The 25,837-nt window shown below is 54.0% G+C and overlaps 1 protein-coding gene across 3 annotated transcripts in view; it reads right to left on the reverse strand.

Annotated features, from left to right (window-relative positions):
* FBLN2 (fibulin 2) overlaps window positions 1-25,837 on the reverse strand; it is a 73,686-nt gene that overhangs the window by 27,218 nt on the left and 20,631 nt on the right. For 2 of the 3 annotated variants that reach the window (XM_047781885.1, XM_047781894.1), the window contains exon 2: window positions 22,447-23,776. In XM_047781885.1, coding sequence (XP_047637841.1) covers window positions 22,447-23,722 — 1,276 coding nt within the window. In that variant the 5' untranslated portion in view covers window positions 23,723-23,776. The remainder of the gene's footprint in view (window positions 1-22,446; window positions 23,777-25,837) is intronic. The other variant, XM_047781903.1, reaches the window with a different exon arrangement.

Here is a 25,837-nt window from a genome sequence, read left to right on the forward strand (position 1 = left end):
TCTGCACCCCACGTTCATGGCACTACCCACAATGGCTAAGACATGGAAACAAGCTAAGTGTCCATCAATGGAGGAATGGATAAGGAAAATGTGTGCATGCATGTGCACGCATGTGTGCACATGCGCGCACGCACGCGCGCACACACACACACACACACACACACACACACACAGAGGAATATTATTCAGCCATTAAAAGGAAGGGATTTCTGCCATTTGCAACAATATGGATGGGCCCCAAGGGCATTTGAAGTGAAAGAAGCCAAACAGAGAGACAAATACTGTGATATCACTTATACAGGGAATGTGAAAAAGCCAAACTCATAGATACAGAGTAGAATGGTTGCCAAGAACTGGGTGGGGGAGAGGGGGCAGGAGGAAAGGAGAGACGGTGGTCAAAGGGTGCAAACTTCCAGTTATAAGATGACTAAGTTCCAGGATCTGGCACATAGCTTGGCATCTACAGTGAACAATGACAGATTACATACTCACACATTCCTGTGAGAGTAGATCTGAAGTGTTCCCACCACAAACATGAGCAATAAAAAATGCTGTATGAAGTGATGTGAATGTATTAACCAACATTATTGCAATAATCATTTCACTACACATGTGTTCCAAAGCATCACTTCTTATGCCTTAAACTTAGAATATTAATGTCATCTCATCGATTACACCTCAGTAAAGCTGGGGGAAAAAGAGAAATCTACAAGCAAAAAGGCCAACCTGAGGGAGTTCACACTGTGGCTCAGCAGTAATGAACCCAACTAGTATCCATGAAGACGCAGGTTCGATCCCTAGCCCCACTCAGTGGGTTAAGGATCTAGCATTGCTGTGAGCTGTGGTGTAGGATGCAGACTCGGCCTGGATCCTGCATTGCTGTGGCTCTAGTGTAGGCCAGCAGCTGTAGCTCTGATTGGACCCCTGGCCTGGGAACTTCCATATGCCGTAGGTGTAGCCCTTAAAAAGACCAAAAAAAAAAAAAAAAAGCCAACCTTAATACAACCAATGGCGTAACAGTGTAAAACATCTATATGGCAAAGACAGGCCCAGGCCCAGTCTTCTCAAATCACATCATTTATCACTATGGGAAACCCTCCTGCTTACATATGAGTGTCTGTTTCTTCCTCTACAATGTCCAAGCCAGGACTTGAGTCTGTGGCCCCTGAGAGTGATGCCACCAATCCATACCTAGTCTCTCTTATTACACTCTGGCAAGTGGGAGTCCCACCATGAATACCTCTGGTGATGGGGAACTCACTCCACCCATGGAGCTTGTCCCTTTCTGCATAGCTCATTTCACAACATCCTTTCTTCTACTGAACTGCACTTTTTCTCCCTATACCTTCCCCAGGATTGCCTTACAGAGTTGAGGACACTGTCCCAGACCCCTGGGTCTCAACCAGATGACACAGGTGGGTGCCTATGAGGGTAACAATAACCACTGGAATGCATGGAGTGCCAGCCTCGAGCAGGCGTGAGGCCATGTACTTTCACCTGCCGGTGTTACCAGTCTCACTCTAGATCAGGTGGGGAGTTAGAAGCCCCAAGCCTCAGTCCCCCTGCTCCTGTCCCCCTCCAGCCTCAGCTGCCCCACGTCTGTGCCTTGATGCAGCTGATCCTGGAGGGCCCCTCCATGCATCTCCACATCAGCCTGAGAGGAGGCACTATTTCCCTGTGGTCTGAACAGGGCTCCCTCCCTGCCCCTCCTGAGCAGATGCCAGGTCACAGCCTGCGCCTGGCAACCCTCCCACCATTCTCTCCTGGCTCTTATCCCTTTGCAGACAAAGAACTCAGGGCCAGGACCCCTTACGAGGGGAAGGGCCACCCACTTGGATCAGAAGTGGGAATGAGCTCGGGGCCATGCCTGGCACTGCCTGGTACCATCCAAGGCATGGACAGGATATGTGCCCCCAGCTCCTGGTGCATGGCCCCACCCCCCAGGCCCCCTCTTCTGTCTCTCATAGCATCAACCTCAGGGCCTCCTCTCCTCTCCATCTACGCCCTGGCCTAGCTAATCTCGCCTGGCCTCCTTCCTCACCTCGCCCTTCCTGCACGACCATCTCCTGCACACGCAGCCGCCTGAGCAACCCCCACAGTGGGCATCTCCCTGGCGCTCCCACAGCCAGAATCTGTGCAGCAGCCCATCTTCCCAGAACCACCTCCCCCTGCACCCCATGCCCCCATGCCAACTTAGGACCCTCACCTCCTTGCTCACCTCCCTCCTCCAACCAACCACCCTCATGGACACCTCCAAAGCACCCCTGTCACCCGCCTCGCCCCTCACTCCACCACCATCTCTTGGCCCAACAGGCTCCCAGCTCCTGTGTCCTCTTCCAGTCCATCCTCAGGTGGTGTCAGAATTACTGCTTACAGGTATAAACCAGACTGCATCTCTCCTCAGCCTCCAGTCCCCTAGAGCCCCCCATTATCTTGTGACCTCTCCACTGCATCTCCTTTCTCTACCTCCTTTCTCACTCACTCTATCTAACTGAACTCCTCAGGCTCTTCCTGCCCCAGGGCCTTTGCACACACTATACTTTCTGCCCAGAACACTTTCCATGTGCCCTGCCCCATCCCCACTCTCTGCAGGGCTGTCCTTTGGGGCTTTTAGGGAGAGCGTCCTGACCTCTCAATCTATACTAACCACACCCCCATCCTCATCACATCACCCTATTTAGTTTTCCTCCTAACACCCTGGCCTTCACAGCCCCAGGCATCTCCAGCAGCCCTATGGTCCACAGACCCCACAGAAAAGCCACTGCCCTACAGGATAAAGCAACCTCGCCCCCATGTGACAGTCAAGGCCTTCACAACACAGCCCAGACTCACCTCTCAGGTCCTACTCCACTAGCCATACAGGCTTTCCCTGCTGCTGTGTCTCTGCACATGCTGTTCCATGCTGGGAATGCCCTTCCTCTACCTTGTCCATCTCCCCATCCTTAATGAGCCAATCTGCACACGACTGACTCCCAGCGTCTCTGGCCCCTGCACTCCTGCCAGTGCCCACCTCCATCCTGGGCAGAATGAACAGCCCAGCCTCGGCCTCATTCAGGCAGCACTAGATACAGACCTTCACTACACCATCACAGCCCAAGACACCAGCCTCAGCCACCAAATGGAGAGGGTCTCAGGGACTAGGACAGGTCAGAGGCATTTCAGGGTCTCCAGTGCACAGCAGAGATGTGGTGCTTGATAAAACTTGGGGCTTGATAAAACTTGGACGGTGTATTCCAGGCCCTCGGTGTTTAACAACTCAGACAAAGCTTACACCAACGAGGTGAAGTCAGAAGATGACCTTCACCTCCCAGGTGTCTAGGTACAGATCTAAGAGTCTGAGACAAGCCCTAGGGCACAGGCTTAGGAAAAATGGGGGGGAAGAATTTTACATTTACTCACATCCCCTCCACGGGGCCATGCCTACCACGAGTCTCAGAGACAAGCCCGGGTGTGTCTGTGCTGGGACCCCGAGTGAGTCCACCCCTCACTGCTGGGGGACATTGGCCAAGCCACTCATCCTCTGAGCCTCCATTTCCGTGCCTGTAAAATGGGTGAAGAGCCTCTCGCCACCTGCATTTCACAAGGTGGGGAGGTGAGGAAACACAGTGTCTGGCAGAGGACAGCTCAGCACACAGCACTGCCCCACCCTGGGGACTACTTTCCAATTAGTTCCTTAGTCACAGAGGACCCCATGGATGAGTGGGAGGAGGGTGGACAGGACAGCGACCCCTGCAGCAGAAGAGGCTGGGAGCTCCCACCGAGCTCTCCCCGCTCTCCAATGGTTCTTTGCGGGCTCCCCACTGCCGTCCAGTCCGCCAGAGCTGGGTCTGGGGGAAAACAGCCTTCCTTGCCTGCTGGTCACTGACAAGCACCATGACAGAGAGGCGAAGGCCATGTCCTGCTGCAATAGCTGCAGCCTGCCCAGCAGGTTCAACAGTGACACAGGCTGGGATCAGCCGGCTTCCGGATGCTCTGCCACAGGCTACCCCGCAGAATCACGACTGCTTGAGAGCATGACCTTGAGTGTGGCAGGAACCTACCTCTGCCATCCCTGAGCAGCAGAGGGGGATAAATCTACTCTGATGGTAGAAAACAATCCATCACCACCTAGTAAATCAGAGATGCGCACACCCAACAACACAGTGACTCCTTCCCCAGTCCATGGCCATAATCTCCCTGGGGGGTTAACAAACAGTAGCTGCAAACCGGAAACAAACCAAGCACCTGTGGACAGAAGCTGGGTACTTGTGTGTGACCACGCAGTGAGAATGGACGCATGGCAATCACACTTTATGACCACAGGGTGAATCACAAGGACATGGCCTTGGGGGGGGAGGGGGGAGGCAGTCACAGGACACCGCAGGCTGCCTTTCCTGTGAAGTTCAAACCCAGGGGAAAAGGAAATACCTGTCGAGGTGGTAAAACCTAAGCAAAGAAAGGACTTGGGCTCACAGAAGACAGGACAGTGGAAACAGGGGAGGCAGTGGGGGGTCGAGGCAGCCACAGCTTCTTCCAGGGGTGGTGCCTTTGTGGGTGCCCACCTTAAGCCCTTCTTTTTTTTTTTTTTTTTCTTTTTTAGGGCTGTATCTGCGGCGTATGGAGCTTCCTAGGCCAGGGGTCGAATGGGAGCTGTAGCTGCTGGCCTACGCCACAGCTCACGGCAACGCCAGAACCTTAACCCGCTGAACAAGGCCAGGGATCGAACCTGCATCCTCATGGTTACTAGTCAGATTCGTTTCCGCTGAGCCACGATGGGAACTCCTTAAGCCCTTCTTTAACTGTCTGAAGGTCCCATATGCCTTTCTATTCACTGATAGTCCATAACAGAAACATTACTGGAAAAGGTATTATGATTAGAAAATTCTAAGACCAAAGACTCAAAGAGTCTTCTAAAAATGTGACCCCAAAGTGGCACAAGCCAGACATAAAAAGACAAGTACTATATGATTCTACCATATGAGGTCTCAGAATAGGCAAATTCAGAGACAGGAAGCAGAATGTTGGATGCCAGGGGCGGAGGTGGAGGGGACAGTATAGTGTTTAAAGGGAACAGCTTCAGTTGGGAAGATGAGAAAGTTTTGGGGGAAAAAAGGGGGTTCCCACTATGGCTCAGTGGTAACAAACCAGACTAGTATTCATGAGGACACGAGTTCAATCCCTGGCCTCGCTCAGTGAGTTAAAGGGTCTGGCTGTGGTATAGACCAGCAGCTACAGCTCCGATTAGACCCCTAGCTGGGGAGCTTCCATATGCCACAGGTGCTTCCCTCAAATGATGAAAAAAATTAAAAAATAAAAAGAAAGAAAGAAAGTTCTAGAGATGGAGGGTGGTGATGGTTGTATAACAATGTGAATGTACTTTTTGCCACTGACTATACACTTATAGTTAAAATGGCCAACTATATGTCATGTGTATTTTACCACAATAAAAAGAAAATAACTCATTGCAGTATGAAAAAAAAAATGACCTAGCATTTCCCCTTCTAGAAATCTAATAGCTGCCATATGTACCACAGGCACAAACACGCAAGTCACAGATACTAGCTGCACCAGAATTTGTGACAGCAAAGATCCAGAAACAACCAACCTCTAGCAACAGAGCAATGATTCAATAATTGGGGCTATATCCACCCAATCTCATGCAAGTGCTAAGAATGTGTTACATCTTCACGTGCCTACATGGAACAACTTCTGAATATTCTACAAAGATTGAAGAAGGGAGTTCCTATTGTAGCACAGCGGAAACAAATCCGACTAATATCCCTGAGGATGCAGGTTCGATCCCTGGCCTTGCTCAGTGGGTAGGGGATCTGGCGTTGCCATGAGCTATGGTGTAGGTTGCAGACATGGCTCAGATCTGATGTTGCTGTGGCTGTGGCGTAAGCCAGCAGCTGCAGCTCTGATTGGACCCCTAGCCTGGGAACCTCCATATGCCACAGGTGTGGCCCTAAAATGGAAAAAAAAAAAAAAAAAAAAAAAGAATGAAGAAGGGAGGCTCAATGCTGACCAGTATGTTTAATAAGCTGCCACTGATCTCTCTAAAGGGACATGTGGACAGAGGTGGAGTATCTGAAAGGTGACCCCAGACACTAGTAACAGCAGTTGCCTCAGGGAGGGGCCAGGCTCTGAGGAGGAACGAAGCCAAGTGACACTCACTGTTTACCTCCTTTGTATTTTTTATGTGTTCTCCTTATCAGAGGCAGGTATTGCCCATTCAAGAAACAAGATATTATAAAAATACCCCGAGATTCTGCGGATTCTAACCTCCTTTGATCACAGGACAATGGATGCCCAGAACAATCCAGCCTAGGGGTCGTGACCCCTCTAGTCTGCCCCCTCTCTGGACATCAGAGCCCTAAAGAATGGTGGCTTCAAAAGTGCTGCAGAGAAATGCTACACCTGGTGGGGTGATGGGCGCCACCACCGCCACACCTTGTTTGGGCAGGATGTTTGCGGGGCCTGAGCAAACAGCCGCCCAGAGAATGCTCTATACTCCTGGTGGGGGGTGGGGGGGTGCGGAGGCACTGGTGGTGCTTGGGGTTCTTTTACAATAACTGGAAGATAGACAAATAAGAAGGGACCTCAGGGTGGTCTTCCTGCCCTGGGTCCCAGACACAATGGCCAAGAACCAGCAGGAGCTGCTGGGCCCACCCAACCCATCCCTTGGAGATGGATGCCTCCCTCAACCAGGCAGGACAGCTCCCAGCCCCCAGGGCCTCTGAAGCACCTCCCCTGCCTAGCTCCTTGTGTGCATGCTGATGGTCAGCCTCCCTGCTGCTCAAGTCAGCACCCTGCCCACCTACTTACCACACCAGCCTGGCCTGGGAAGCCTGGGCCACCCGGCTGACCAGCTGGACCTCTGACTTGGCCAAGCCACCTGCTTGGCCCCAAGCTGCCTCTCCAGCTCTACGAAGAAGGTCCTGTCCCCACCCTCATTTTACAGATGGGCAGGCAGCAGCCCAGCCCACACACCTCGGCAACGGGGGCCATACTACCAGACATCCAACATTCCCAGAGGACACCAGTGAACTGAGGCAGTGTGCAAAGACAGCTTGACAACGGAGCAGAAAAGGGGCCAGGAAAGACCTACTCGTATGCAGTCATTTACTCCTGACTAAGGTTAACAGTGCAATGGGGAAAATAGCCTTTAAACACTGGATGTGAGGCAACTGAACAGCCATCAGAAAAAAGAATGAGTTCTCACTCCCATTCATACCACCCAGACACAAACCTAAACGTGACTGATGTGAAAAGGAAAACAAGTTAACTTGCCTAGAACAGAACAAGGGAAAATTTCTTTGCTGAAGCCATGAAGCCATGAAGCCATGTCTTCATGGCTCTGGGGGAGACAAAGACTTCTTGAAAAAGGACCCAAAATACATGAACAGAAAAGTTAAGATCAAAAGGAGTTCCCTGGTGGCTCAGCGGGCTAAGGATCCCAGGTTGTCAGTGCTATGGCTCAGGTCACTGCAGTGGCATAAGTTTGATCCCTGGCCCGGGAACTTCTGCATGCCATGTGCATGGCCAAAAAAAGGTAAAGATCAATAAATTGTGATTCATATAAAATTAGGAATCTATGTTCTTCATAGGTACATTTGCAATGTACTCATCAGAAAATGTTACATGCAAGTGGAAAGAAAAGTCACAGAATGAGGAGTTCCCATCGTGGCGCAGTGGTTAACGAATCCAACTAGGAACCATGGGGTTGCGGGTTCGGTCCCTGCCCTTGCTCAGTGGGTTAACGATCTGGCGTTGCCGTGAGCTGTGGTGTAGGTTGCAGACGCGGCTCGGATCCCGCGTTGCTGTGGCTCTGGTGTAGGCCGGTGGCTACAGCTCCGATTGGACCCCTAGCCTGGGAACCTCCATATGCCGCGGGAGCGGCCCAAGAAATAGCAAAAAGACAAAAAAATAAAAAATAAATAAAAAAAGAAAAGTCACAGAATGAGATAGCTACCTGTGACCCAAAAAGAGATGCCTCATCAGAATACATCAACACTGTAAATCAACTATACTTCGGTAAAATAAAATAGAATTCCTATGCACTGGCAAGACAAAGAAACCTAATTTAGAAATGGCCAACAGTAACATGAAAGCATGCTCAGCACTGCACGTTCCGAGGAGATGTAAGTTAAAACCATAATGAGATCCCAGGACACAACCACCAGACTGGCTACAGTGAAAAAAAACAAAGACAACATCCAGTGTCGGCAAAGACGGAGGACAGCTGGTGGGGATGGAAATTGGTGACACTTGGGAAAACTATTTGGCAGTATCAGCTAAGGCTACCACACCGTCTGGTGCAGCAATTCCACCTCGAGGCAGACACACGACGGAAATTCACGGAAAGTTCACCGCCACTGCACTCATCCCGGGCCCCAAACACCCACCCACACCAGGACAGATCAATACACCCGGATTTACTGCTACAACAGAATAGTAAAGAGTAACTTTTTAAAATGAGTTACTGCTACATGCAGCAGCATGGATAAGCCTCAAACACATGAGCTAAAGAAGTTCAACGCAGCAAAATCACACCATATGGTTCCCATTACACAAAATAAATTCAAGAGCAGGCAGGAGTCATTGATGGTGATAAAAGTCAGCCTCGTGGTTTCCACAGGGTGGGGGGCCGGCGGAGGGAGGGTAGAATTGGCTGAGAAGGGGCATCAGAAAAATTCTGGAGTGCTGGAAATGTTTTTTATCTTGATCTGGGTGGGGCTGCCTGGAATCCACTGAGCTGTCCTATGAAGATCCGTGTGCTTTATCTACATTCTACTTTATAAAACTATGGAATAAAAATAAGAAGTTTCAAAGGGAGCATGGTTATATTAACCTGGATGAAAAGATACTCAAGAATATCTAGAGTACACTTTAATAAAACTTTTAGAAGAATGAAACTCAAGATAAAACAACCAAGTATGAACCAAAAAAAAAAAGTCTCATCACCTCTGATAAGATATTATTTTACCAAACAGACTATAGGCTGCACTCAGGGGACAACTAAAAATAACATGATTCTGGCATCAGAGATTGGTAACTGTGGTGAGTTTAGAATCACAGGATATATTAACAGATGTCTTCATTTCTTAGAGTTGCAACACAGTGTCCAGACTGAAATGTTTCCAAGATACACACACACAGTATCTCAACCCAGAAACAGAGTGAGCACTGGGCCATGATGGAGCAGTGCAAAAGCTCCTGACAAACTCGGCTCTGCTCAAGAGACATGTGTGGGCCAGGCATCATGTCTCAAGGATGCCCCCCACCACCGACCCACCCAGAGTCGCAGGAAGCAATGGAACCTGGAGACAAACGCTGAAAAACCAAGTGGGACCAGCCCCATTTTCTGAGAAAATAAGTTTTCCAGAACAAGGACGGAACAAAGAGAACCAAACACTTGGACAAAGGAGGGGACAGCTCACAACCCAAGAATGAACTAGTCACTAGACGATCGTTCTAGAATCAGACCACTGCAAGCATCCTAACACAGAGCGTGTGACTAAAGCTGAATACCCATGACGTCCGCCTGTGCCTCGCTGCACCCCAGCCATCAACCATGCCCACAATGTGCCAAGACTCCCAGTGGCCCCAGATCCAGAGGGAGCGCTTGCTCCTCCTGCTGTGTTCCCCAAAACCTCTGTGAACCCCCAGTCCCTGCCAGACCAGCCTTCCAATGTAATTCAAACTTGAAACAAGCCAAACATGCGGACTTCCAGAACTTCACCAAGAAACTTGGGATGCATCCTGTTCCTGCTCAAAAAGACTTGTGAATTCTCTCTCTTTCATTATTACTTCAAGAAACTGCTGCCACCCCAGACTACACTTTGGCTCAAGCTGTAGTTGGATGGGGAATTTCAGATCTTGGGATAGTGTTTTGTTTTCTAGATGAATCTTGTAAATGACTTAATTCTATTTCTTTCCAAATAATTTCATTAGCAGTCCATTATACATATGCACAGTTTAATCACAGATGTTTGAGACAATTTTGGTTTTCCCAGGCCAGTATTTACTCTAAGAGAAATGTAAACATAATTTTATTTCCCACCTTAATAAAAGCAACTGGTTTAAAAGAAATACAAAAATTAAAAATATCACATAAAAACCTGGGCATGCTTTCTTCTCCCCTTAGAGGCAAAGAGGAAACCAGTGTGGCTTCCTGAGAAGCCCCAGGTGGCAGTGCTGGCCCTGGTTCAGGTGACATGGAAATCCTGCCTGGAGAAGAGGCAGCGGGCATCCTAGGGTCAGCTGTCCCATGAGGCTGAGGGGTTGTACTGGCCAAGGTTCTGGGGGCTGTGAGCCTAAACCTCAGGCTCTATGCTTTTCTAAGAGGTGCCCTTCTAGAACCAAATTCCCAGGGACCTTCCTTGCCTCTTAACCCACACACTTAGGTCATGGTCCCACCAGGCCCATGTCACCTAGACCATGACCAGATCTCCCCATCTCACCAGCAAATATCTTCATCCTCTGTCCTGCTCCCCTGCAGCCTGCAGAGTGACTGGTGAATGTTCAAAGGGGTGAAATGAGCCCAAGAGAGATGGGTAACACCCCCACCCACACTGAGGGCCCTAAACTGGGTGTAGGTGGCAGCAGAGCTAGGAGCCAGGCCCCTGCTCTGCCTTCTGCTGGCTGGTCGACCTCAGGCAAGACCCTTGTCCTCTCTGATCCCACATCCAGGCCTCAGGGCCCAAGTGCTAACAGACAAAGAATCATGAGACCTTCCCTGGGGGATCACCCCTTAACTCCTGCGCTGCCCACCTGCCAAGCAGAGCCAACTGGGTGTGGAAGAAACAGAAGCCCAGTCCTCCATCCTGACTCCCACTGTCAATGCCGCATCTTCACCTGGGAGTCAGCAACCTGCTCCAACAACTCCAGGATGGGACCTCATGCTACCCTCACCCAATGACCAGGGGTCACCCATCCAAGGAAGCATACAGCCAACACCCAGGCCTGAGAGGTGACATCCTGCAGAGATCCTGATGCCTGTCCCCAGGTGCCCCACAGTCACCTTTCACCTTGCCCAGTGCTGACAGGGCCTGACCCGAGAGGCTGCTGCATGGGTCCCCACGCAAGCAAGGCTACCTCTAGGGCCACAGCTCCCCTCTAGGCCTGAGGGTAATAGTTTCCACCACTGCTGTGCCCTGCCTGCTGTCCCCTCTGTGATGTTCTTCCTGGGCTTTGGCTCCATGGGAGGGAGGTCTGGGGAGCACACTGGCCTGGGTCAGAATCTGGGGACCCAACCCTCTAAGGTGTCTCTGCCAGCCTCTTTTCTGCCTCTGTGCCTCTGCATCCCAGATGTCTAAATAGGGGCAGCTGGTGCTCTGAGTCTAAACTATGGCAGCAAACCTGTGCCCACTGCCTGCTTTATTGGGGCTTTGATATACGTGAATTAGTTGCCAACATTTACAAATTGGAAACTTTTATATAAAATTCCAGATCCCAGGCTTCTTTTGGAAAATCTGAAGTTATGGGCCACACTGGGCACCCCTGCTTCAGGGCAGCAACCAGAGCCGGGGAGAGGCTACAGCTACATCCTGGTCCCCCTGGGCCCCGAACCCCACCCCGCCCCCCAGCTGCCTCACCTTGGGCACCTGGCTCTGCCTCCACATCACTGCATCCCAGGCCTGCTCCTTACAGCAGGTGCATCCATCCCGGCAGCGGTGGGGGGCTGTGGGGGGCCTCCATCCCCAACATGGTCTGGTCCAGAGCTCAGAGACCATGAACTATCATGAATGAGTGGGTGGGGCAGGTGGTGGGGGGCTGGAAGGAAGACAGCTTCTCTCATTCCCCAGCCCCGACCCCCATCAGCCTCTGAGAGCTCTGTGCCCAGACAGGCAGGCTCCCTGCGGCCAGAGTTTTCTCTTTCATTCACCCAACTCTCCATCACAGGCACCCCAGAGAGCAGCAGAATCCCAGACTCCATGCCAGGGAGAGAGTCTGGGGCTAGGGGCCTGCCAGCCCTTCCCTGGGCCCTGCTTTGTCCCTTATGGGCCAGTGATGTGGGGCGGTCCTGGAACCTCAATCTGCTGACAACGGGGTCCACTCGTGCCAAGTGGCCAGGCAAACCCTGGGAGGCATCAGGGCAAAGGTCTAGAGTCAGCAGTCAGAAACATCTGCTTCGTTGCTTTCAGGGACCCTGAACAATTCACTGAACCTCCCTGCACCTCAGTCACCTCATCTCAAAAATGGGCCTAATGCCCATCCCCCCTCCATGGGTTGTCACAAGGCTTTAGCACCAATCCCCAGATGTCTGGGGTTGACCCAGAGTGTGCCCCATAATAAAGGCTCCCCTGGAGTTCCCGTCGTGGCTCAGTGGTTAACGAATCCAACTAGGAACCATGAAGTTGCGGGTTCAATCCTTGGCCTCACTCAGTGGGTTAAGGATCTGGCGTTGCCATGAGCTGTGCTGTAGGTTGCAGATGTGGCTCAGATCCCGCGTTGCTGTGGCTCTGGTGTAGGCCGGCAGCTACAGCTCTGATTAGACCCCTAGCCTGGGAACCTCCATATGCCCCAAGAGCAGCCCTAAAAAGGCAAAAAGACAAAAAAAAAAAAAAAAAAAGGGCTCCCCTGGGAGGGTGAAGGAAGGGACCCTTCCCGCTTCTGGGATGGCAACCCGGCAGCCAGGCAAAAGGTCAGGCCTCAGGACAGCGACTGCTGACTAGCTGGCAGGCACTGAAACAGAAGCACAGGACAGGGAGGGAACGTCATGGGGAGGGGGGAGCAGGCCCTGCACATCTGGAGGCTCTGGAGTGACAGGCGGGTGGGAGCAGGAAGTGAGCAGCTGGACACCCCCACCCAACCCCTGGAGGCCTGGCCCCTTTTGCCTTTTCACCACAGGATAACTCCTGACCACCAGAAAAGACCCACATCTGTCCACTTACACAAAAACAAATCCACACTCCCTGCCAGAGACGGGAGAAGGGGCTCACACTTAGAGCTGCTGCTCTGAGCTGGCAGCCCTTATTGCCCTATGCCTCTCAGCAGTCCTAGGGTGGGGGTGGGGTTGGGGGGGTGAGGGGTGGAAGGGTAGAGATTATGCTCCAGTCTTACAGATACAGACACTGAGCCTCAGAGAGGGTGTGTCAACTGCCTGAGGTCACACAGCCAGGGCAACAAAGGTGAGGTGCACACCCTCTGAGGACCAAGCTGGCTCATCCCCAGCACGACTGGGCTACCGCCCACTTTCCCAGTATGAAGACCCAAGGAGAGCCCAGAAGAGCTCCAGCCACACAGTGTTGACCCCAAGCAGACGGAAGCCTCCTCCTGGAAGCTCCAGAGGCTGTAGGACAAAGGACTGAGGTCACACAACCCTGGCCCCCTCCGCAAACCAGTGGAGGAGGTACTGGCAGGTGGCAATGCGGACTCTCCCCCAAGGAAGCCCACAGCCCAGACCCCTGAATCCAGTTCACAGAGGCACCCAGGATTCTGGAAGGCTCAGGGCACAGAAGGCTGAGGGCCTCTGCTCAGCCTCAGGAGGGCCCCACCCACTGCCTTGGGCCCACATGTGCATGGGAAACATCCCAGAGCTCAAAGCCCAGCACCCCCTCCCAGCAGAGCCCCCAGGCTGGAATCATAGCACCAAAAGACCAGTGCACCTGAGCCCTACTATATGGCAGACCCTGGCACCTGGTGCCTGATGCCAGCTTTCTCCCAAAAGAAAACACACTCCAGGATGGAGCCCTCAGCCAGCCTACTTTCCAGATGAGAAAGCTGAGGCCAAGGCAGGAAAGCAATCTGCCCAAGGTCAAACAGCTGGCACTACACGGCAGCCTCACACCAGGGAGCCGGGTCCTAGGCTAGAGATGCCTAAAGCACACCTTGCTCACTGCTGGGCCGTGGGCCAGGCCTGTTTCCACCGAGGGAAAGGACTCATTATAAGGTCACTTGGGGATTAAGATGAGGCATGCAGAGCACCGGCAGGGCCTCAGGTAGATTCCCTTCACTGACATCCCAGTCCTCCTGCCTTCCTTTCCCCACACCCACCAAGAGGGGCCCTCAGGACTAGGCCGGCCTCCTGACTTGTTGGCAGCAGTACATGGTGAAAGCAGTGGCTGAGCCAGTTTGAGCCTGGGTCCAAGTCCCTGTGTGCGTCTCATCTGTCACTTGGAACCCTGTTCCTGGGACAGGAACGAGCACAGGGAGCAGAGGCGGCCAGGCCAGTGGGCCACCGCCACACACAAGACTGAGCCTGGCCAACAGCAGCCATTCCCGGCCCGGGACAGCAAGCCTGGCTGACCAGTGGGCCTGGGATCAAGAAATGCTTTACCGTGTGCTACAGAAGCTCCATGGTTACCTGCCACTCACAGCATCATGTGACCATTCACTCTGTGACTGAGGCATGTCCCCAGCAGGAAGGACTGGCACCAGTTTGGTGAGATGGTAGAAAGACCACCCTGCACCCCCACGGTGCTGGGGATATGGTCAGACTTGTTGAGGATCCCTTGGCCAAGGCAGGGGGCAGGAGGAAAGGACAGCACACACACAAAGGAGCACCCTTGTGAGATACCTCCACAGACGTTCTCCCCAAGGCAGGAACATCTCACAGCCCCCACTGAGTTTTCTCCTTAGTGCTTTCCACTGTCCAACAGATTTGCCAGATTCATGGCTAATCATGTGCCCCCTCCCCTGATCCCATGGGGGAACTTCATTGATCTTGATCACGGCCATATTCCCAGCACCTAGAGCTGTGCAGTCAGTGCTCAGTAAACATGTGTTGGCTAAATAACCAGGGGAATCCAGCAACTCTGCTCCTGGGCATTTATCCAGAGAAAACCATAATCTGAAAAGATGCATGCACCCCAATGTTCACAGCAGCACTACTTACAATAGCCAAGACATGGAAGCAGCTTAAATATCTATGGACAGATGACTAGATTAAGAAGATATGGTACATATACATAGTGGAATACTACTCAGCCAGAAAAAGAATGAAATAATCCCATTTGCAGCAACATGGTTGGACCTAGAAATTATTACACTAAATGAAGTAAGTCAGAAAGGGAAAGACAAATACCATACGACATTACTTATATGTGGAATCTAAAATATGACACAAATGAACCTATCTACAAAATAGAAACAGATTCACAACATAGAGAACAGACTTGTGGTAACCAAGAGGGAGAGAGGGGAGGGGAGGGATGGACTGGGAGTTCGAGGTTAGTACATACAAAGCAGTACATATTGGATGGATAAACAACAAAGTCCTACTGTATCGCACAGGGAACTATATTCAATATCTGATAATCAACCATAATGGAAAAGAATATGAAGGAGTTCCCACTGTGGCTCAGCATTAATGAACTCAACTAGTATCCATGAGGACACAGGTTCGATCCCTGCCCCTGCTCAATAGGATATGGATCTGGCATTGAAGAGAGCTGTGGTATAGATCGCAGACTAGGTTCGAATCCTGTGTAGCTGTGGCTGTGGTGTAGGCCAGCAGCTACAGCTCTGATTCAATCCCTAGCCTGGGAACTTCCATATGCCCCAGGTGCAGCCCTAAAAAACAAACAAAAAAAAAATGGAAAAGAAAAGGATATGAGAAAGAATATATGCATATAACAATCATTTTGCTGTACAGTAGAAATTAATATAACATTCTAAATCATCTATACTTGAATACAATTTTTTTAAAGCAAAAAAAATAATAACCTAGAGAAGCAATCATTTCCAGACAGGGCAAGTGTTAGCAAAATCTTATACACCATCAACAGGAGCATGCCATCAAAGTGCCCGGGTTGTAAATACAAGTCCTGTGGCTTCTAGAGCAGAGCACCCAGAAGCCAGCACCTCCCCAGAGAAGAGTGTGCGAAGGATCCTCAAGAGCTGGAAACAGCAGGGGCACAGCAACTCTTTCCCAAGGGTCCCAGGCTGGAAACAAGCCCACAGCCCTTGGAAGGAGGATGAACCACCAAGGATGCCAGGGTCCAACAAATGGTGGAGCAGCTCTCAGCCATGAGGACGCCCCCCAGCACACACAACACATGAACCAAGAACACTGTGCCCAGCGCAAGAACCCACAGGAGAGCACTGCGTGGCCCCAATGACAAAACACCAAGCTGTTCACAGTCAGGGCAGAGGTTCCCTGGGATGCGCACAGAGAAGGGGACTGGGGGTCTCAGGGTGTTTCATGGTCTGTGTGCTGGGCACACAGGGTGTTTACTTGCGAAATGTATTACTGGGCTGTAAGCTTCTGGTAGCTTCTCCTGGTTATACCATGATAAGCAGCTCACAAAGAGAAGACAAAATGCACATGGACCCAGCGATCCCACACCAGCGCGCAGCATAAAGATGTTCACCACAGCACTGCTTCCACAGCAACAGAAACAAATGAACTTCTGTCAGCAAGGACAGTAAGTGAGAACTGGGTCGTGAGGACGAGGACCCTGGCTAGTAAGGGAACTCTCCATGTGCCAATGGAGAGCCCCATGGTAGGCTGGTGATAGAGAAAAGCCCAGGACAGAGAGGTGTGCACATATGTCAGTATTTGTGAAAAACAGTACACACGCCTATACACTTGTTGTTGTGCGAACCATGGTTCCCAAGTGTGGTCTTAGACCCTGGAGGGTCCCTGAGACCCCATCAGGGACCAGGGAGTAGATGGGATTTTCAAAACAACATAGCGGCACTGGCTGCCCCCTTCATGCCTGCTTCTCCCATGAATATACAGTGGAATCTTTCAGAGACGATATGAATGGTGATCACTCCAATGCTAATGTACCTGTGTATGTTGCGTTTTCCAGAATTTTCTAAAGTAAGCTCATGAAAAGATGGTCAACATCATGAGCCATCAGGGAAATGCAAATGAAACTTCAGTGAGCTCCTGCTTCACACACCAGGGCGGCTAAATTCACAAAGTCAGCCGGTAACCAGCATTGGTGAGGATGGGATGAAGCTGGAACCCTTGTGTACCACTGAGGGGAAAGTAAAACGTGCAGCCAAAACTGAAAAGTCTGGCCTTTCATCTGATGGCTATATACCAAGTGACCACGCGATCTAGCAATTTCACTCCCTGATATACTCTCAAGAGAAATGAGAACCTCTGTCCACACAAAATACGTAATAAATATTACCAGCAGTGTTCCTAACAGCTAAAGGGTGGACAGTCCACCTCCTGGCAAGTGAATACACAAAACGTGGCCCATCTACACACTGGAACTTCAGCCAGGAAAAGGAGTGAAGCACTGACTCAGGCTACAACATGGACGAACCCTGAAAGCCTTACACCCAGTAATGGAAGACTGTCCCAGAGGACCACACAGAGTATGATTCCACGTCCAGGAATGCCCAGAATGTGCAAATTCATGGAGACAGGCTGCAGACTGGAGGCCGCTCGGGGCTGGGTGGCGGGAACCCTAGTGAGGGTGAGGTGTCTTGGGGGTGATGAAAACCTTTTCAAATTAGATTCTAATGATGTTCACACAACCCTGAAAAAAACTACTGACTCATACACTTTAAATGAGAGGACTTTATGGTATGTGAATATGTCTCAATAAAGCTGTTTTAGATGCAAAGGAGGGAGGGAGGAGATACAATTTTTAAAAATTAAAATAGAGAAACCCACTGCAGGCCTAGCGTCGGCCCAGACCCTCCCTGTGGGGAGTGAAATGCATCTGCTTCGTCCAAGTGCTGGAGCTCTGAGCAGTCAAACACAGCGAAGGTCCAGCTCTAGGCCATTTGGACCCACCCCTCCTCAGGTACCCCTGCGAGCCACAAGCCCACCCTCCACTGAGAGATTGGGCCCCCTGCCCAGCTCTTCTGTGACCTCCAGAAAAGCCCCCTCCCCTCTCAGGAGGGGAGTGCCCACACAGACTCTGAAGGTTGCCACAGGGTGAAACCCGGTGCTCCCACAGGCACCCCCAGCAGAGGACACAACCCAGCTGCCCACCAGGGCCCAGCTGGTGAGGAAACCAAGGAACCTGGCCCTGGAAAGTGTAGGCAGGAAGTCCCTTCTCAGCTCCCCCAGCGGCTGGCCCATGGCCCGGGGGCCTGGTGTGCCTGCAACTGCTGATTTTCAACAAAACCCAGAAGGCTAAGGAGCTCCCTGGTGGCTCAGTGGGTTAAAGATCCAGCATTGTCATTGCATTGTCACAGCAGGTTCAATCCCTGGCCTGAAAACTTCCATACGCTGTGTGCACAGCACCCTTCCCCCCCCCAAAAAAAAGCGGGAAAGCTGAAATCTATATGAGGCCTCCCAAGTTCTAAATGTTTGCAACAAAGTGCTAGTGCTTACACAGAAGCTTTGCAGAAAGAGGCTGACAGGTGACAGGTGTGTGCACCATGAGCAGAGCAGCAGGTAATAAGGACCAACCCTGGCTGTCCTCTCCCTCCACGCAGGCCCCACCCTCTGTGCCATTTTGTCAGTGAGGAAACTGGGGCACAGGGGGTGACGTCCCAAGTCACACAACAGGCAAGGGTGGGCTGCAGCCCAACACTCACCATGGATGAGCAGGGCCTGGGGAAGCCCAGGCCCCTTGTTTGCCCATCAGGCTCTCAGCAGACCCTACACACAGACAGCCCTGGACGAGTTAGACATCCGTGTGAGCTGGGGGTGAGGAGGGGGGCCAGCTGGCCCACCTGTAAGCTCTCCTCTTGGGGAGTCCCCTCCTCAGGCTGCTCTGAGGGCCGGGAGCTCTTGCAGGTCATTCTATCACACGGAATGTGGGATCCAGTGTCCCCTCAGGGCCCCAGGCCGTGCTCACAACTCAGACCCCATACAAGTTTAAGTCTCGCACGAGCCAGGCTGGAGAGGAGAGGGAGGGGAGAGTGTGTAGGGACCCCCTGAGAAACAGGGGCTGAGTGGGTCTCTCTGCTCCCTGGAGCCACCACCTGGTCATTCTGGGGGACCCTGGAGAAGCCCTAGGGCTGGCTCCCGGGACTGCTGGGCAAGACAAGGAGAGCCCTGCTCCCAGGGGTGAGCTGCCTGGCACAAAAAAGATGGAACCAGCTGCTGCCTGACATCTTCAGTTGCTCCCCACTGCCCCTGGGAAAAGGTCCCCATCTTCATCCTGAGGACAAACGCCATCACCTGGGCCTGGGCCCCGCCATTCCCAGCCTCCTCTCAATCCAACAACTCCCTCCAGCTGCAGGGCCTTTGTACCTGCTGTGTCCTCAACCTGACACTCTCTCTTCTCTCTGCTTGCCACCTGCTACCCAAAAACCCCTCGAGCTCAAACAGTACCTCCCCTGGGAGGCCCTCCCTGGTCCCCAAAGTCATCAGATCCCGCAGACAGACTCAACAGAGCACATGGGCCTCTCTCCTCAGCTCTCATCACAGCTCAGAATTCCACACCCTCGTGACCTCTGGGTTTTCTCCCCCATGAAACTGTAGGCAGGGGCTGCGCTGGGTTTTGCTCAACACTGTAGGTCTGGCATCTGTCACAGCCCATGCACACACCAGGCACACAGCAGTGACTGTCAGGGATGAAGACATGAAAAAATGCAGGGGGAGGGGCTAGATCCATGGCTTCCTGCACGTGTGTCCCTTGGCAATGGCCTGATTCCTCAGCTGTGCACTAAGGGGACAGCTGTGACAGTTAAAGGGGCTGATGCTCTCAGAGCATTCACAACGGTGCAGGACCAAGTCATAAGCGTGATGTGGTGTCTACAGTTAATACACAGTTATTTGAATTTTAAAGTTTCTCTGTGAACCAGAACATCAAACCCTCCAAAGACCCCTACCCTGCAGGACCTGGTGACGTGAGACCCCAGGGAAGGACCCTCTGCTGCCCTGGGGTCCGGAGGCCTGCAGGCTTGCTAGAGGCTGGTCCCAGGAGGGGGCTGCCTCCAACAGCTCTGGGAATTCCCAGCTGCCTTGTGGTCCAGGAGGACAGGGGGTGGCCCCTGCTCCCTCCATCCTGCCAGCCCAGCGGCAGACGGCGCCCTCACAAGCCCCCTGAGTGACAGCAGACGTCAGAGCCCTTCTCCTTGGCAGGAAGCCAGGCATGTGGCTTCCATTAGGCTTCATCTGGACACGCTCAGAGGCAGCCCGGATCCCTGGCACAGTTCTGCCTCAAAGTCAGGCCCCCACCCCAGCCAGGCCTGGGGCAATGGCTAGAAACCTTCTCCAGGCCCCAGTACTGCCATGGCAACATGCCGGGGGCAACTTCCAGCCCTGGCCGGCCTCTCGGCAGGCCCCACAGCCCAGCAGGACAAAGCTGCCGCCTCTGCAGTTTCCTCCATCCCTCAGGACCCCCAGGCTCCCTCAGTGGCAGCTAGAGGCTCTAAGGCCCTCACTTCCCCAAGGATGCTCGACTGTGCCGACCCCAACCTGGGCCCCTGACCCTCACCCATCAGGCCTCCCACCGCCCACCCAAGTGTGTGCCCACCCACTAATGCCCACCTCCCCTTTGGACCCCAGTGGGCAGAAGCTGAGCCTGCCAGGCTCACCCCCAAGACCCCTGGTACAGAGAGGGTGCGCTGACTTATCTGCTGAAGAAATTAGGTGGGTGGATTGAGGAACAGATGGTGAATAACAGCAGTTAGGATTTTTAATTACTCAGCAGTGCTCAGCCCCATGCCGAGCTTGAATGAATTAGCTCATTTAATCCTCAAAACACCCCCAGGAAGCACGTCCTTCTCTGCCGCTTAGAGACAGGCCACTTGCCTGAGATACCGGGGTGGTAGAGCAGAGCCTGTGAATGGTAGGTGCCAGGCAGACAGTGGATCAGCAGAGGGAGGAAGCTGGGTAGGGTGGTGGATGGCAGCCAGCCTTGTTCCGGAAGCCCGCCCTGCCCCCATGCCCAAACCCCCACACCTTCTTTCCCCTGCGCCCGACCATGCCCTGCTCTGGGCCTCTACCAGGATAGCCCTCAGGCGGGATAAGGGGTACTCGATCAGGGATCCTACCCCCAAGCAGCCTTTGTCCACACCCACACCCCAAAACCCATATGAGAAAGCCCAGGGCAGACAAAAAACCTGGGGCTCCTGAGAACAAAGCAACTCTACAGGATTCCAGGCCCCTCGACCACAGAGGCCTCAGGCAGCAAGTATGGGGGGGGGGGGGGCGCGGCTGCTGCATCTATTTTGGAAACCCCAGAGGCTGCATGCACCCTGCTCTGGAGCCAGGCCTGCAAGCCCACCCAGGCACATATGTACTTCATTTACAATGCCAGCCCCGCCCCACACACTCGCCCTGCCTCCTGCAGGCTCAGGATGGGTGGGGAGGAGCCCCCTGCAGTCCACTGCCCTGGTCCCAGCCCACCACCTTCCACCATGTGACCTGCTGCCTCAAACCACTTCTTTCTAGGCTCAACCCTCAGCTGGCCAGCTCCCAGCTTGTACAGAGGAATTGACCTACCTAGGAGGTTCTCAGCAAGCACAAGTCCTGTCCCTGTCCACCAGGAGCAGGATGGAAGCAGGGGTGGGGGAGCCCAGGGGCCAGGGGAACCTTCAGTTTTGGCCTCTGCACACGGTCCACACCTGGCCAGGGCCACAGCTCTGGGCAGATGGGAAAAGGGGCCCAGGCAGGAGGAGGCTACAGAAGGGCAGGTGGGAATCTGCAAAAACCCCAGAGCCCCCTTCCCCGGGAAACCTTCCCAGATACCACCCGGGCATCCCTCACTCACGGCCCCTGCCTGTGGAGCAGACCACACCAACCACCCCTGCCTCCCCAGGGCCTGTTCCCAGCTGATACCTAATCAAGGTCTCCAGGGCCAATGAGACAGGACTGAACAAGACCCCTCCCCTCAGGCTCCCTCAGAGCAGAGACAGGAGCTGGGCCAGACAGCAGATCTGCCAGCACCCTGACCTTGGGCTTCCCAGCCTCCAGAGCTGGTGGGAAATAACGTCTGTTCTTCAGCCACCTGGTCCCTGTTCTTCTGTTACAGCAGCTGGGGTGGATAGGAAAGGGTGATGGAGAGAAGGCCCAGGGGGTCTTGGGGGCAGGCTGTGCAGGGCCTATGCCCCTGAGACGACTTCAGTGTCTACTCCGAGCAGATGGGAGCCAACAGCAAAGTGCTGAGCAGAGGAGGGACGAAAACCACTCATGGGTGAACAGGACCCCTAGCTGGAAGAGGTGGCAGATGTGACATTGTGCTCTTGCAAGGAGCCCTCACAAGAGGCCACATCCCTTCTGCTGCCACCACAGAGGCCAAGAGCGCAGCTATGCCCACAGGCTACTGGTTGTGAGCTGCCACTTCCTACCAGGCACCCCTGGACCTGCCGGACCCCTCCTCAGGCCCCCCCACCCCCAGCCCTGAAAAGGCCCTAGGCCACAGCCCTACCAGGTAGCCCAGTATCTCCCTGACACAGACCCCCCCCATTCCATCCCATGGAACAGAACCAGGAGAAAGAGTACCTGCCCCAAGCTACAGGGACACTGCCCAGGCCAGCCCTGCAGACCCAGCTTCCCCTGCTCAGGCTGCTGTGCACAGACCTGGGGCAGCCACGGGGCCCAAGGTTGCCTTCCCTGGGCTGAGTGCCCCTGGAGGAACCAGGAAAGAGTCTTACCTTCAGGGTCACCCCTTGGGACAGAATGGACAGAGTTGGGGTCTGGGTCTTCTGGCTGAGAACGGGGCAGAACCGGCAGCTGCTTGGGCACTTCCTGGGTGGGTGGGGCCTGGGCTGCCTCCTGGCGAGGTATAGTTAGGCTGGTGTGGGTGCTGGGTTCTGTCGGGACCTCAGGAGAACTTGCGGCCTGTGATGAGAGGACACTGGGCGTGCTGGACGCTGGAACAGGCCCGGCTCCCTCCTGCCCAGTGCTGCCGGGAGTGGCCTGGGCATCCGGGATGAGGTTCTCTTCAGGCCATGCCCTGGCCTCTGCCCCCTCTTCCTGGACAGGGAGATCTGGCCCAGCTGGGCCTGCCGTGGGCAGCCCACCCAGGCCCCTGGGGCCGCCAGCTGCTGGCTGCTCCCTGTGGGTCAGTTCCTCCCTCTCCTGTCTGTCCTCTGTCACTCTCCTGGCCTTGGCCTGCACAGGGGCCGGGGGACCAAGGGCAGTGGCTGCTGTGGGCCTGGGGAGGGCAACCGGCCAGGGGGTGGCCTGGATAGATGAAGGTGGCTGCCTCCCGCCCCCCAGGGCAGCCGGGCCCCCAGTGCCTGCCTGGAGCTCTCCCGCCAGGGCCTCTGCGGCCTCCGCCTCGGCCACCTCCTGGTCGTAGCTGTAGGGGTCTTCATAGTGTCGCTCAGGGTCACCCTCCTCAGCGTCTGAGAAGTTGCCAGTGGCAGTGGCCAGCTCAGCCTCAGCATCTCCATCGCAATCAGGGAGCTGGTAGCAGATGAGCTCGCCACCAGCATCAGGACAGTGGCAGGCCCGGCAGGGCGAAAGGTGGACGGTGTGGCCAGCAGCATACTTGCGGCCCGAGTGGATGCAGCCCACCTGGCCGCACTGTGGGCAGCTATCGGCCACCACCACAGCCTCAATGCAGTTGGGCGGCAGCTCCGGACACAGCATGAACTGACAGCTGATCTTGCCACCGCCCGGCGGGCAGGAGCACTCGGTGCTGCCGAAATCCACGAAGTAGGACTGGCCAGCAGGTACACGGCCACGCACGAAGCCACCCTGCAGGCAGTCATAGTACTGGTAGCCCTCGCAGGCGCAGCCCCGCTGCACACATGTGGCGCAGCACTCGCCAGGCTCCAGTGCCTCCTCGATGCAGTTCTCCAGCGGCGGGCACTCAATGCCTGTGCAGTCCTGGCCCGGGGCCGCCATGCCAGAACCTGTGCCCAGAGCCAGGGCCAGGGCCAGGGCCAGCCAGGTTCCTCCAGGCTCCCTGAGCAGCACCATGCCCAGAGCCAGCAGGGACACCACCTCCAGATGATCAGTCCTCTCCTCGAGAGCCTGGGGAGTGGGAGGAGACAGCCGTTAGCACCACGCAGGGGGCTGTGAGGACACATGTGTTTACAGGGGGCAGCCTCAGCCACCTCACTCACTCACCCTCACGTCCCCATTCACCTGTTCTGATGCAGACGGGGCACCACCAGCATTCATGTGCTGCCAGACTGAGTGGCCTGTATGGCGCTGCTCAGGGCCATTGACCTCACCATCATCTGCCCCTGAGCAGGACCCTCTGCCACAGTCTCACACACACTGTCACATGCTTTTACTAGGTATGCGACCCACAGATCTGGGGCGCTGGGGGTCTCACACCCTCAGTGACAAGCACACCAGGCCACGGCCCTCCACACACAGCCCCATCCATGTGCCGGGACACCATAGGTAGTCTCATACACACAGTCCTGTGCCTGTGCCCACATCAGAACCCAGACCATTTATCCCCCCCCCTAAATCCAGCTTGATCCGGCCATCTAACCAAAGGCCCAGAGCTACCAGCCAGAGGACATGGTCAGACAAGAACAGGGCCTTTCCAGGACTGCGCACAGCAGCCAAGCCCCCTCCTCAGCCCTCAGACCCCCAGACTCAGGACCACTACCCAAAAGACCCCCTGGGGATGCAAGTTTAGCCACAGGGGGGCTCCTGCCAACCTCCCTGGCTGCCTCAGCAAACACTACCACCATTTCCAGAATTACCCTGGACACCCACTGTCCTGCGTATGCACACATGCATGATCACACACACACACACACCCCAGGTCTCATCCACTCTCCCCTGTGAATGGTTCTCCCCTCTCTCCGCCCACCAGGCCCAGCCCCAGCTCCAGCCGCACTTCCCACCTGCCCTGGCACGCCCGCCACCTCACTCCCTGCCATGCCCCCATCCCTGCCCTTCCTTTACAAAGCCAGTGCCATCTGAGAGCAGCTGACTCCAACATACATGGCTCCCCGTCCAGCAAGGAAGGGCTGGATTCCCTATGGGAGCTGCCCCCAAAGCTCCCTCCAGCAGTCTCACATGACACTCCTGCAGTCCCTCCTTTGTCACCCTCTACAAGCCACTAAAATGCCACCTACTCACCAGCCCTCGCTCCTCTCCCCACCCCCACCCTTGGGATAGTCACTGGTCCCACAGTCCTGGGACCCACTGTGGCTCAGGGACAGGCCTGCACCCCTGGCTGCATGTTCCTGGGTCACAGCAAGGGCTCCCTCTCCACCCATGTCCAGCCTAGAGCTGTGCTATCATTTGCAATCACTGCTAAAGTTGCCCCATTTAAGGGAAAAAAAAAAGACAATGAAGTAATGTCTAATATTTTAAGTTTGTAAATTTTAAACCTAAAAAATATCGTAATAGGAATTTCTTAAAAGTTTTTAACAAGAAGGAGAAAGGAAGCTCTCATGTCGCCTGCCTCCTAAATGAGCAGAGGAGAACGTGACGGCAGCACAGAGACCTTGTCCAGGGCAGAGGTGACAGAGTGACTTGGCACCCACGCAGCAGGACAGGCAGTCTGCCTCTACTCCAGTCACCCAGGACTGACAGCACAGGCCCCCCACACCCACACCCTCCAGAACTGCAGCTTATCAGCAAGTAATGCAGGCCTCACAGCCATTGTGCCAGTGCTAACTGTGGGGAGACAGCTTAACAGACCCACAGAAACACAGGAGATTATTGGCCACCAGGCAGCTGCGAGTACAATGAAGCCATAAATGAATGAAAGCCAGGAAATGGAACAGGAAGAGGCTGGGGGGTGGGAGAGTCTATTTTAGCCATGGTGGTCCAGCAAGGCCTCACTAAGGAAATGGCATTTGTGCTGAGACTTGAGCCAATCACTGGACAAAGCCTCGTGGGTATCTGAGGCAAAGCATGTCAGGATTCATGGCCAGCAAGTGCAAAGGTCCTGAGGCAGGACTGTGGGAGGGACGTGGGGCGCAGCAGGGGCTACCACAGTTGAGCCCAACAAGCGAGGGTCAGGGCAGTAATGGCCAGAATCCTTGGAGCCTGGAGTGACCAACGGGACTCTACATAAAGGGAACAGGGAGCTGGAGTGGACGGGCAGCAGGCAGGACAGTG

This window comes from Phacochoerus africanus, chromosome 1 (assembly GCF_016906955.1).
Source record: "Phacochoerus africanus isolate WHEZ1 chromosome 1, ROS_Pafr_v1, whole genome shotgun sequence".
NCBI lineage: Eukaryota > Metazoa > Chordata > Mammalia > Artiodactyla > Suidae > Phacochoerus > Phacochoerus africanus.